Source organism: Penaeus vannamei, chromosome 1 (assembly GCF_042767895.1).
Source record: "Penaeus vannamei isolate JL-2024 chromosome 1, ASM4276789v1, whole genome shotgun sequence".
In the NCBI taxonomy this organism is placed as follows: Eukaryota; Metazoa; Arthropoda; class Malacostraca; order Decapoda; family Penaeidae; genus Penaeus; species Penaeus vannamei.
Genome location: NC_091549.1, coordinates 45058268 through 45073267, shown reverse-complemented (window position 1 = coordinate 45073267; position 15000 = coordinate 45058268). Strand labels below are relative to the sequence as shown.

Genomic DNA, 15000 nt, shown 5'->3' with positions numbered 1-15000 from the left:
GTATACATCGATCAATCCATATATATAAATAAATCTGTCTATCTATCTATCTATCTATCTATGTCTATCTATCTATCCTCTATCTATCTATCATCTATCTATCTATCTTATCTACCATACACCTATCCACCCACCCAACCCACCAATCCACCCACTCTCACCCGCCCCCCTCTTCCTCTCTCCCCCTCAGGTGTGACCGTCCTGGCCCTCACAGCAGTTCGAGGCTACTACGGCTACGTGCTATTCATGTGGCTCTACGGGCTGCTACTCGGAGGCGCCCACTACGCTCTCCAGATGCTCACCCTCGAGAAAGTGCGGGCGCGACACTTCTCGAGGGCCTGGGGCTTCATCCAGGGTGCCACGGCGTTTCCCATTCTCTTCGGAGTGCCTGTGACAGGTATGGTTTTAGGGGGGCGGGGGGGCGATGGGGAGGGGGGAGGGTTGTGGGTGATGGGGAGGGGGAGGGTTGTGTAGTTGTGGGTATGGGTGGGTGTGGGTGGGTAGGGGTGGTTGGGTGTGTGTCTGGATGTGGGTGTATGTGGGTGTGGGTGTAGGTGTTCATGGGCATGTAGTTCATGTCGTTGTTTAAAGAATGACGGATATAAATTTGTAATTAGGGAGTCTTTTGAGGTTTCCAAATAAAGATTATAATATAAGATAGCAGCCCTCGCATGTCTCACACCCTAGCTCTGTCCTCCGCCCCGCAGGCTACATCAACGAAAGCAACGCCAAGACGGGCTACTTCTTCTCGAGCGTGTTCATGATCGCGGGCGCCACCTGCCTCTTCCTGCTGAACTACTTCAAGGAGCGGCTCGCCAACCACGACACCAGCGTCTCCTTCACCACCGTCGACTCGCACGTCCCTCACGAGCAGTACGCGCTGCCCCTGGAGAACGGGGGTGGTGGGGGAGGCGGGGGCGGAGGGGGCGGGGGCGGAGGAGGTGGAGGAGGTGGAGTCGGAGGCGGAGGCGGAGGCCATGTCGGGCCGCCGCCGAAGACCACCGTGATTCCGCCGCAGATCAAGGGCCCCGTGTGCACGTGCGGCGCCGACCAGGGCGCGCCGCCCCCTCCGCAGGGCGTGGCGCACGACCCGGCGCAGGCGCAGGCGTTCAACAAGCTGGGCAAAACCATCTCGTTCGCCACGTCGGTCGACATCATGGAGCCGCGCCTCAAGCCCGAGCTGCTGACGTGCATCTCGGAGGAGGGGCTGCTCGACCACTACTACGACTACGTGGGCGACTGCGTGACGTCGTGCAACAAGTTCGACAACTTCCTCGCCTTCAACGACTTCGAGGACGGCGTCGACTTCGCGGACGCCGAGGACGAGGAGGACGAGGCCGAGGAGCCGCCGCCGCAGCGCCCGACGCCCGTCCACGCGGCCGGGCGCCGCCTGCGCCAGGCCAGCGGCGTCAGCTTCAGCGAGCCCGAGGGCCTGGCGAGGCTCGGCCAGAGCAGCGGCAGCGCCTGCTCGCTCGGGGGCATCGGCAACGGGGGCGGAGGAGGCGGGGGAGGCGGGGGAGGGGGCGGAGGAGGAGGAGGAGGAGGCGGGGGCGGTGCGCGCCGCCCGCATCCAGGCCAAGAGTACAACGTGCCGCCCGTGCCTCGCCCGCCCATCCTCCGCCGGGCGCCCTCGTCGCGCCCCCGCCGTTCCATCACTGTCATAGAGGAGATGACGACGTCCGTGTAGCCTCGGGCGCCCGTCACGGCGCGCTCCAGTCTCACTCTTCCCACTCGCCCTCACTACCCCGAGCCGCCCGCTTCCTGCGGCGCCGCCTGCCCTGCCGCCCGCTGCCGCTGCCACCACGTGGAGCTGCACCCGCCGCCGCAGGCCTTCCACCACCACCGCCCGCAGCCGCAGCAGCAGCCCCCCCGGCACCCCCAGCCTTGCCGCCACGTCCACTGGCAACCGACGGGGGTGCGGACGCCGGCCGAGAAGCGGCGGCGCGTCGACGACTGCCACCGCGGGCACGTCCAGTACGAGGAGCACCAGCTGTAAGCAAGGCCGACCTCGCAGGACGGGCCAGGGGCGCGACCCTGCCCGCTCTGCAGGCGGCCTTCCTCACGCGTTCCTCGGCGGATGAAGGGGTAAAAGGACCCCGAAGGGTCTCCTATTCTCTCTCGCTCCTCCCACTCTCTCTCAAATCTTACTCCAAGCTTACCACTCAGTCCTTTGCCGTGACAGGGCCGTTGCAATCACGCGACCTGCCTCCCCAGGTCAAGACCACCAGTCAGGGACCGTCGCCTCCTCGGCCCAGCTCCTCCCGGGCCGAGGGAAGCGACAACCACCAAGAAATACGACACCTATAAAATTGAACAAGAATCAGACAACGCAAAGCGAGAGAGGTTTTTGGAAATTAAAAAGAAAGGGTGCTGAAAGGGAGTCATGTGTATGAGGCAAGTGAGTGAAGGAAAGAAAACGCCAAAAAATCGATGATGTATTATGAGGAATATAATAAGGCATAAGAGATTTTTTTAAATCTCATCATTTTTTTTCTGATTCTGTCTTGAAAGAATCTCATGTCTTCAAGAACCTATATGTTTGGTACAAAGATGTGGATAAATGTAATAATGGCAATTCAGAGGAAGGGAAAAATGAGATTTGTGAAAATAAAAAAAACGAAAGGAAAAGAAAAGGGAAAAGAGTGACGGATTAACTGAAACCCATACGAAAAATATAAAGATAAATCAATTAAAAACAGAAAATGACTGATAAACTGCGATATTTATGTGTATTCTTAGTCGTGTCTTTTGAGGTCAGTAGATATTTCTGTCAAGATATTTCCATAGTGATTTTCATATGTATAGAAAAACAAAGAAAAAACAGACATTGTTTCTGTTAATACGCGTATGATTTTAAGGTTTTTAAAAAATCCATTATAAGTGCAATACTCATTATGATATACGAAAACCTAAGTCATTTAATGCTTAAGAACTTCCATATGTGTACATATTGGCAGTTGTAATGTACATGTAACACTTTGGTTGGGTATGTGCATAAGTGTACAATACAGAATCGCTCATTGAAACGGCGTCGCTGTGATATTCATGAAAAAGAAAAAGATAATTAATAAATAATTAAATAAATGATTAATTAAATAAAACTCTTCAGCTGTAAACATACTCGCCAAAGTTATATGTGTTTTGAAGCATTCTTAATTTATAGACTCTATCAAGTCTATATTTTAATAATAATATAAAAAAATTAGGCTTTTGGACTTTGTAATTCTGTGTGTAGTGAATAAAGTGTCTGTGAGTTCGGATAAGACGCAGATTTTTTTTTTTTTTTTTTTTTTTTTTTTTTTTTTTTTGATTTCAGGGAATATCTTAATGTTTTGTAAAATTTGCTTCTTCATCATCTTCTTCATTATCTCCTTCTTCTTCTTTACCATCTTTAATTCTCCTTCATTTTGCAACTGAAAAAAGCAATTCGTTAATGTGTCAGATCATTTGTATATTCTATTATACTTATCAATTTCATTATGATTATTATAATTTCCGCGTTTTTAAGATCTGTGTTTTGGAATTTTTTCTCTCTTTATAGTGGGTGAAAAGTAGATATTTACCTTTGGATATTTTCTGGTCTCTTTCTATCTTGTAATGAAGAAGATAGATTTAAGGAAATATACTGGATACAGGGAATAACCTATAGACTTTTCCGAACAAAAGAAACACCAACAATAGAAACACACACGGATATATATATATATATATATATATATATATATATATATATATATATATATATATATATATATATATATAAACACACACACACACACACACACACACACACACACACACACACACACACACACACACACACACACACACACACACACACACACACACACACACACACACACACAATCAAATAAACAACACCGACACACACAGGTACACGCATAGACAGTGATATAAATATGCATATACACACAAATACATACAGTCACACGCAAACACAAACATACGTAAAGACACATGCATACGCTAATACATACACAAACACACATACATTCAGATATGTATGTGTATATAGATGTGTGTATATATATGTATGTATATATATGTATGTATATATATATATATATATATATATATATATATATATGTATATATATATATTATATATATATATACATATATATATATATATATATATATATATATATATATATATATATATATATACATATATATATATTATATATATATATATATATATATATATATATACACACATATATGTACTGTATATACATATATATATATATATATATATATATATATATATATATATATATATATATATATACATATATATATATATATATACATATATATATATATATATATATATATATATATATATATATATATATATATATATATATAATATATGTATTGTGAAAATCACAGAAGACTTTCGATGCAGAAATTTATTCAGTTCCACCTCTTTTTCTTTCTCTCTCTCTTCCTTATTTAACCATAAAACGTCATTCCTTAATCCTGACTATCGCTTTAAAAATAGATCTTACATAATTTTCAAATTCAACACGTATCTGTTTTTCGAAAAGATATCTAAATATTTGCGTGTTTAGAAGGGAATAAAAATCCCAGTTGCTTGTCTCTGTGCTTCGTCTGCATCCATGAACCAGACGCTCGAACATGAACACTTGTTCTGCTGAACACCCGCCACTAGGTTACATGTACACGCCGCCTCCATCCTGGTTCATCGCACATACACTGTCACCCAGATGAACATCGACTCATTCTGATGAACACTGACTCACCCAAATGAACATCAATTCATGCTGATGAACAATGACCCATTTTAAAGAACACACTCTGACACTGACTGAACAACATCGACTCACTCTAATGAACACTTAATCTTGTGAGCACTGACTAATAAACACAGACTTACTCTGATGAACATTTACTCAATCTGATGAACACTATTTACTCTGATGAACAATGACTCCGTTTACTCAGCCTTCCAGTCAGATATAACACGCCCATGTCAACCCTGTGTCGTATATTGAATCCTTTCTTACCCCCCCCCCCCTTGTATGGTGTCATTTACATGTGTATTCACTAACGGGCTTCTCTGTGTCATTCATTTATTCATGAATTCACATATCTGTCATGTTCTTTGGCTTTCCGGTTGTCACCCTGTTTGTCCAAATGCCTGGCCCTCCATTTTTTTTTCTTCCTTTCTTTTTTTATTCATCTCATAATCGTCGTCTTATTCACATTCATCATCTCGTGTGACACATGATATCATCTTTGGACATCTTTTCGATCATTTTTCACGGCCTGCACATTCATTTCATGCTCATCGTCGTTATTCATAACTTACATTTTAGGTCAAGTTCCTTTCACCCAAGAATGACGATAAAAATGAATGTATAAAGGGCTATTTATCATTCATAGCGAGGTTTTTCATCACACTACATTAAACGATTTTGTATTTACATGTAACACCCAGAACATAACACGTGTAATGAAATACAGGTATTGTTACGTCATAACACATAACACAAGGTTTAAGTGATGTACCGATCTGCATTGATCTGTAGCTACCGTACACTATCCAAATCACAGTATGTGTTCTCAGCGGTTTAAATGTATGTTACAGTACATATGACTGAAATGGTCTATACTAACGATGTAGTTTGTATTCATATCATACGGTTTTCCAAACTGTATGATCCCAACATGCTACATAAAGTGTGTATGATCCCGCAATACTTACAAAAAATAAATCATTGTTCTTTCTGTAATCTAAACATGTTGCTAAAGTCGAAGTGTGTTTCAGCAATGTGTTGCACAAGTTGGACAGTGCATGGTGCCAGCAAACCAAAAATAAAACTATTGTTTGAACGATAACTCACTGTGCTGCCATTTTATCTTAGTGGTTATAATTTTAGCTAGAATCAATATTTATGTAAAAAAGATAAATAATATTAAAATGGAATAAGCTTCCCCATGCCCCAGAATGCAGCCATATTTTCTACTAGATATAATTCTTGTCTTCCCAAAATGTGAAACTTTAGTCCTACGCACAAAACGTTTTGCAGTCTGACCCCGAGCGACGCCTCCCGGCCGAAGAGCAGAGAGAGAGAGAGAGAAAGAGTGCTGTGGAAGGCGTGTGAGTGTGTTGTGCTCGAGGCTTCTTCTGTTGTTCCTACGGACATCCTCTCAACCCTTTTCACCCGACAATAAATTCCCAGTGAATGGAAATCCAGTCACCACAGTGTGTACGTGTGCATGTGTATTCATTTAGCGTATGTGCTGGTTCTTCACTCATAAATCTGAGATTTTCCGTATGAAATTTTCATCTGAGATTTCCATGTGAGGTTTTGCACTTGAGATTCCCCATTTGAGATTTCCCTGTGAGATTTTTTTGCAAATAAGGCATCCTGAGATTTCCCTGTGGGATTTTCGACTGAGAATTCCTTGTGAGATTTTCACCTTAGGTTTTCCTGTAAGATTTTACATCTATGATCTTCCACCTGAGATCCAACTGTGAGATTTTGCACCCAAGACCCGAGATTCCCCTTGAGAATTCCCCTGAGATCCTCCCGTGAGATTTCCCCTGAGCCATCTCTCCCCTTGAGAATTCCCCTGAGATTTCCCCTGAGCCATCTCTCCCCTTGAGATTTCCCCTGAGCCATCTCTCCCCTTGAGATTTCCCCTGAGATCCCCCGTGAGATTTCCCCTTCCGATAACTGCGGTCTCAAAGCAGCCCTTCCCTGCGGCAGCCTGCCTCCCCCGGCGTGTTGTTCGTCGACGCCACGATGCAACTCGAGCCTGAAGGGAGACTTTCAACCACTAGTCACTGTATGGATTAACTATTATAGATCACGTTATATTTATTAATCACAATTTCTAGAGAAACTGGACATTTTTGAAGACAAATAAACCTGTGCTGCTTTGTGGGCTATTAAATAACTTAGTGATAAGTGTGTAGTTTCCAATACAAACAAATGTACATGAAAATTATGATATTATTCTCGTATTGGCACTGCATTACAAGTGATAAATGTGTGTGTTTTGTCCATATGCTTTCCGTTTCTTCGTTAGACTCCCTTGACCTTCTGTAGTTGTTGATGTTTCGATACAAATTACTCCCATACACACATTCCAACTGTGTACATTTCACACGTAAACTCTTGTCCATGGCCAGCAATAAGTTATTACATAAACGAGGATTAAATAAGAGAGCATCCTTCACACATTCTTACAGAAGTTAACCGTAATGTTGTTGTTATTATTTGATTTATATTCTGAACATGCTTTTTTTTTTTTTACAAAATATACCACTTAGAATACCCTACAACGGAAAGTCACACGAAACAAGAAAGTTTGTTAAGTAAAGTAACAGTGAAATTATTATCATCATTATCGAGATTTATTGATTTTATTTATTTATTTACAGTTCTGATTACGGTTAACACACTAACATTCTACATTAAACTTCAAAATAAATCCTCTCAAAATAGTCTATTTTTATACCATCCCAATTCAATTGTTTTTGTGCTATTTTCTAAGAATACCAAAAAAAAATACAAGAAGGAAACCGTTTGATATATGACATGTAGCCTATTCTAATACCCAATGAGATTGCTGGAAATATAAAGGTAATGTAATCTATATTATTAATTAAAGGCAGTTTATGCGAAAGACTATTCGAATTTCTCCTTCATGTGTTACTGTACACTTTGGCGTGTATCATGGTAGTACAAAGTGAACTTCTGGCATTGATAGGAAAATGTTAAGTAAAACGTGACGCACACTCTGAACAGGAATATTACGTTTTTTTTCCTTTTCTTTCTTTTTTACTTTCTTATTGTGAGGTTTTCAGATAAAATTCTTTACTAAAATCGTGTATATTGATTTAGGAAGAATTGTAATAAAATGTACCATAGACTGGTGTCTCTGTCTCTATTCTATTTATGTATGACATTATCATCATCATTATTATCATTGTAATGTTTCTCCTTATTATTTTTGTAATGTTTCGTCTTATTCTTATTGTAATGTTTCATATTATTATTCCAGTTTCTTATTATTATTATTGCAATGTTTCTTCTTATTATTATTGCAATTTCTTATTATTATTATCGCAATGTTCTTATTCTTATTGCAATATTTCTTATTATTATTGCAATGTTTTTCTTATTATTATTATTGTACTATTCCTTATTATTATTGTACTATTTCTTATTATTCTTATTGTAATGTTTCTTCTTATTAATATTGTAATATTTCTTATCATTATTATTGTAATATTTCTTATCATTATTATTACGTTTCTTCTTATTATTATTGAAATATTCCTTATTATTATTGTAATATTTCTTATCATTATTGCAATGTTTCTTATTATTATTATTGTAAAATTTCTTATCATTATTATTACGTTTCTTATTATTATTGTAATATTCCTTATTATTATTGCAATATTTCTTATCATTATTGCAATGTTTCTTATTATTATTGTAACGTTTCTGATACCGTCTGCTATTTCTGAAGATTATTTTCTGACTTCTTTCCTGGTAGTGATGGAGAAATAGTTTCCGCTGTGGATATTATTGCCATATGCTTTATTGATACTACAACTATTGTCCTTTTATCTTAGATTGTATTATTTTGACTATTATTGTATCATATTATCTTTATTATTATTTTTCATTATTATTATTATTGTTCTTATCTTTATTATCCTCATTATTATTTTTTATCAGTAGTAGTACTATTACTATTATAGCTTTTGATTTATTATTTTTATCCTTACTGCTACTACTACTATCATGATTATTATTTGTTTTCATCATTGTCATTATTCCCATTTTGATTATTGTTATTATATTTATTATTAGTATTTTATATTATCAGAAAAGGTATCAGGTAACATTACTATCATAATTTTCATTATTATTATCATTATTATTATTATTATTATTATGATTATTATCATCCGTGCTATCATTATCAACATTAATTTTACTTTTACTAGTATCATTATTCAAAAAAGAAATACAAAATATCATCACAATTATTGGGAGGATCATTATGTATATTGTTCACTCCTTCTGGATAAATATATCTAATGTACTTCCTCAGAAATCAAAATCAAGCGACAGACACATTCGGTAAACTATGGAAGCCTTTTTTACAATTCTAAGATAAAAATTGTAAATCCTTATTTAACACCTGAAAAGAAAAGAAAATCATACGGTGGTGTGTGTATATATATATATATATATATATATATATATATATATATATATATATATATATATATATATATATATATATATATATATGATTCAGATTTATAACAAAATCAGTAATACGATTTTTTTGTGATTGCTTTCTATCGTTACCTCCTTTCATGTATCAAGTATTATTATTACTATTATTATTTTCCTGTTTAGTCAGCTTGTCCAATTCAGAGTCATGTTCTGTTCTAGTCAGACAATCAAACAGCTGACATGGTAATGATGGCGGCTGTGTCCTAAGCTGATGTTTATTTACAACTTTGTCTATTTACATTTACAACTCTCGTTGAGGCTTTGTCATGTGATAATTGCTGTAATTAGAGCAGCATTGTAAACTATCAATGAATTAAGAAAATTAAATGTTTCTCTTTTGTGTTATACTAATATGCAGAATATATATTTTGCATCTCTATATATTTGTCGTTCTTTTTCATTTATCTATATATCTATTAATCCATTCCTTTATTTATTTCTGGTTTTATTCAATATGCTAAAGCAAGCTTCTTTTTTCTTCCCTAAGTGTTAGAATAACTGTTATAGGCATGCCGCTACACAGAAGGGCCAAAGAAAAAAAGTTAATTGAAGTAAGAAAATAAGAAAATATATATATATGTGTAATGGAATCAAGAAGCCTGTGTCAGAGACCACGGAAAATATTCCTGTAAAAAGCACTTTACTGATGAAAAAAAAAATGAATAACTATATGAGTTATCAAATAATACCTTAGTCGCCTCACCCTTAGACTATTGAGGTTTTTATACGAAAAATAAACTGTGTCAAGAAGTGTTTCATAATGTTAAGTAGTGTACATAGTCTCATGTTCTGTGTATATAAATATATTAAAAATGTGTATAGAAAACTATGGAAGTTTCGAATTGTGAATTATTACAGTATGAAAGTTTATTGTACAGTCATGGAAATATAATAATGTCTGATCATAAAGTGTGTTTTTTTTACCTTGAAGTACATAGTGTGTTCGTATTTGGATTCTCTCTATCTATCTATCTATCTATCCATCTATCTCTCTTATCTCTCTCTTATCTCTTTCTCTCCTATCTCTCTATCTATCTACCTACCTTTATTTGCATGTTCTATTTAAAACTACAGACAGAAAAGTTGGTCTTACATACATATATAATTCTGTAATAGTTCAACAATACATATATACATACATACATACATACATACATATATATATATATATATATATATATATATATATATATATATATATATATATATATGTGTAGGTATGTATGTATATTTATATATATATGTGTATATATATACATGTGTATATGTATATACATGCATACATATAAACACACACACACATATATTTGTATATGTACATAGATAGATAGATAGACAGACAGATAGATATATAGATATATAGATATATAGATATATTGATATAGATAAATGTATTGACTGATAGATAGACAGATAGATAGATTTATATGTGTGTGCGTAAATATTCGCTAACTTTGTAAAGAAAGTAAGACAAGTGGAAAACCCAAATATATGAAAAATATCCAAACCATAAATAAACCTGTTCGGCAACTCGGTGACAATCCATCACAAGCTGTCATCTCTTCGCCTGTGATTAGCAACCCCGCTGAAAAAGTGAAAAATAAATAAATAAATAATAAAAAATAGCTTAAAAGTATAGGTGGGAATTCGCGGAAATGAGGAAAATACGAAAGAGAAATAAAGTTTAAGAAAGGAGGCGGGATTGGTAAAGAAAATAGGGAAGGAAAGTAGAGAAAGACGAGGAGAGAGGTTGACGAGAAAATTAAATGTACTAGAATAGTGAAAAAAATTGGCGAAAATAGGAGGTAAATAGGATGAAAATCGGGCGAAAATAGGATGGAAATAGGAGGGAAATATAATGAAAATGGAACGAAAATGGAATGAAAATAGAATGAAAAGGAGATGAAAATAGAATAAAAATAGGATGAAAATGGGATAAAAATAGGATGAAAATGGGATAAAAATAGGATGAAAATAGAGTGAAAATGGAATGAAAATAACATGAAAATAGAATGAAAATATTATGAAAATAGAACGAAAATAGCATAAAAATAGAATGAAAAGATGAAAATAGCATGAAAATAGGGAACAAATAAGGGTCGCAAAACCGTAAAGAAAGAGGTGTTGGCCAAAGCAGATTGCATCTCGACCCGACCGCCTTTTCCTTCTCCTTGTCATCAATCTGTGACCAAAAGAAGGGGGGTCAAGGGGCAGGGGGGGCGGGAGGGGTCAGCAGTGATTTAAAGGAAAGGGGGAGAGCGGTCTAGGTCCGGGGAGGGGGGGGTGAGAGCATCGGGAGGGAGAAGCAACAGATGGAGGCTGAGGGAGTGGGTGTACGCAAATATATACATATATATATATATATATATATATATATATATATATATATATATATATATATATATATATATATTTATTGAATAAGGAATACACAGGCACACATATAAACTTATATGCTTACACTGATACACACACTCACACACACACACTCACATACACTTAAACACATATGTATACATGCATGTGCGTGCACATACACAGACGCAATCACACACCGACACACATACATACACACACACACACACACACACATGTATATATATATATATATATATATATATATATATATATATATATATATATATATATATATATATATATATATATATATATATATATATATGTGTGTGTGTGTGTGTGTGTGTGTGTGTGTGTATGTATATATGCAAATATATACATACATACATACATATATATATATATATATATATATATATATATATATATATATATATATATATACATATATATGTATATGTATATGTATATATGAGAAAATATACATATACACACGCGTTCCCTAATTTCAACGTCATTCGTCCAACCTCTTCCCTCGCCCTCACCCTCCAAGATCCCCCTCCCCTCCCCTTCCTTTCCCTCCCCTCCCCTCTCCTCCCCACCCCTCCCCACCCTCATCCATGACCGCCAGTGTACAAATTTGTGGCTGGAAATTTACGAAGGCTGAGGCCTGAGTTTTCATAACATTAATCTGCCTTTTCCAGACGCCCGGGGAATACATGGCAGGGGGGAGGGGGAGGGGGTAGAGGAGGGCGGGGGGGGGATGGCGGGGGAGAGTGATTGGTGGGAGGAAATAGGGTGGTGGGAAGGAGGAGGGGAGGGGGCTGGAAGGGGTGGCAGGAAGGGTGGGGGAAGAAGGGGTGGCGGGGGCGAAAAAACGATTATTGGGGGAGAGGGTGGCATCGGGAGGGAGGGAGGGGTGGGGAGGTACGGAACTGGGGAGATGGGGAGGTGGGGTGGAGAAGCTGGAAGGGACGGTGGGGATGTTGGGCGGCGTAGTGGAAAGATGGAGTGATAGGGGTGAGGATGACAGGGTGGGGAGTGTTGGGGATCAAAAGGGGGTTGGGGAGGGGGTGTTGGGGGAGAGGGAGGGGTGGGGAACGATCTAGACAGGCTTGAGGAGGGGGGGGTGATCTGGAGGGGGAATTGGAGTTGGGGGTTTGGGGAATTTTAGCAGTGAGGGGGGGAGGGGGGGGCAGCGTTCTGATCACCCCCCAAAAGAAAAGAAAATACAGAAAGAAAGAAAGGAAAATGGGTAATAGAAAAAAATGGTGAAAACATAGAAGCAGATAAACTTACTTACACTGTAATAGAGATCTCATTATCTATAAGTCTATATCTCATTTTATTGATTTAATAATCTTTCAATCTAATCATCTAGATATAAATCTCTTTCGATACATCCGTCCATTTTATGACAATCTCTCTCTCTCTCTCTCTCTCTCTCTCTCTCTCTCTCTCTCTCTCTCTCTCTCTGTATATATATATAAATATATATATATATATATATATATATATATATATATATATATATATATATATATATATATATATATATATATATATATATATATATATATATATATATATATATATATATATATATATATATATATATATATATATATACATATGTATGTATATATGTATATATGTATATATATATATATATATATATATATATATATATATATATATATATATATATATTTCTCTCTATCTATCTATCTCTATATAAACATATATTCATTTATCTATGTCTCTCTGTCAATCTGTCAATATATTTTTCATCTATCTATCTACCTGTCTGTTTATATGTCTGTATTTCTGTCTATTTGTCATTCTACCTCAGTCCCCTTACGTATGTAGTAATATATGTGTGAAGGCTTGGTGTTGTTTCACGAGTGTGCGAACAAGGCTTAAGGTTTCACTCCGCTTCGAAGCATTAAGATTCGCGGCGAGGTGTCGAACAGAGATTAACCGGCGAACCCCCGTAGGACCGCCTTTTAGCTCAGATATCCGCACAACCTCAGCAAGTGTCTGGCTTTTTAATATTTTGTAACGTTTTGCTATTGTTTTTTGTACTTTATATCATTGTCCTGTTTAGTTTGAAATGCAAACAGATAACGGCTGGGAATATCACGATTTTATAGCCATTTTGTGTGAAGTGTTTTAAGACCATCTTTGAGTGTCGACCAATGATCGCCTTATGACAGTCTCTAAGTATCCATGAACGCCATCGAGTTATCCGAGACCGTCTGATGTTACCCTGGATTACATATGGATTATTACAGTTAATCCATGCAGTGAAAGACAGGTGTACTGTAAATTTTTGCACTGGCCAGCGTAGGAACCAGTGTTCAATACATATGCTTTTAATACATAGATATTTACGTCTTTCTCTCTATCAGTCTAACCATCCAATCATCACTCACCCATCTATCTATCTAGCTACTCAAGTAAACACGCACACACACCTATCAAATACAAGAACACTCATAAATCAACGACCAGAACATCCATCATGACCCGACTGATACCTCGCGCCTTCAGGGTCTCCTTCAGGCACCGTAAGCCCCAAGTCCCAGCAGCGACTGTTAGCGAAAGGAGGCTTCAGGGATACGCGCTAAGGAGGCCAATGAGTCGATCCTGGATTATGGGTCTCTGTTATAATGGCTCGTTCGGGGCTTGGCGTATGGGGCTCTTGGTATTATCAGTGTTTGTTATTGCTGTTGTTATCATTATTATTGTAATTGGTGCTATTAGTATCAATATTATTTGTTATCATTATCATTACAGAGAGAAAGACACAGACAAAGACCTCGACAGGCAGACAGACATAAAAAGAGTTAAGTAAATAGCTAGACAGACAAAGGGCTAGGCAGCCAACCAGACAGACAGTCTAAAGGCTGGACAGGCAGACAGTCAGCTAAACATATTGACAAAGAACTAGACAGCCAGACAGAGGAGCGGATCCCGTAGATGTTCAGCCCGTTTGTTTGTCTTCTGAGGAAAACGTAGACACTTTTATTGTAATCCCGTAATCCTTAGAGTACGAAAGAATTACGAACGTATCTTCTTTACCGAATTTTCCCCCTTTCTTTCTTTCTTTCTTTTCTCTTTTTTTCCCTTTGTTGTTTATTCTATAAAGGTTCCGTTGAACTGTTTTTGAAGTTCAGTGTCTCGTGACGCCGTGGTGGGTCGTCGATTTGAATATCGGCTTTTCAAAATATCCTCTCTTCTGCGATGCATTCTACGTTCCAGGGATCGCTATTTCGTGACATATTGTTGAAATGCAATTTAGGAGAAAAGAAAAGAGTTA

At 37.8% G+C, this 15000-nt stretch overlaps 1 protein-coding gene across 1 annotated transcript in view; it reads left to right on the top strand.

The window, feature by feature from the left end:
* LOC138862230 (uncharacterized) overlaps window positions 1-3262 on the top strand; it is a 991297-nt gene extending 988035 nt beyond the window's left edge. Inside the window, exons 10-11 of the mRNA XM_070123691.1 lie at window positions 191-397; window positions 708-3262. Coding sequence (XP_069979792.1) covers window positions 191-397; window positions 708-1687 — 1187 coding nt within the window. The 3' untranslated portion in view covers window positions 1688-3262. The remainder of the gene's footprint in view (window positions 1-190; window positions 398-707) is intronic.
* Window positions 3263-15000: the final 11738 nt, after the last annotated feature.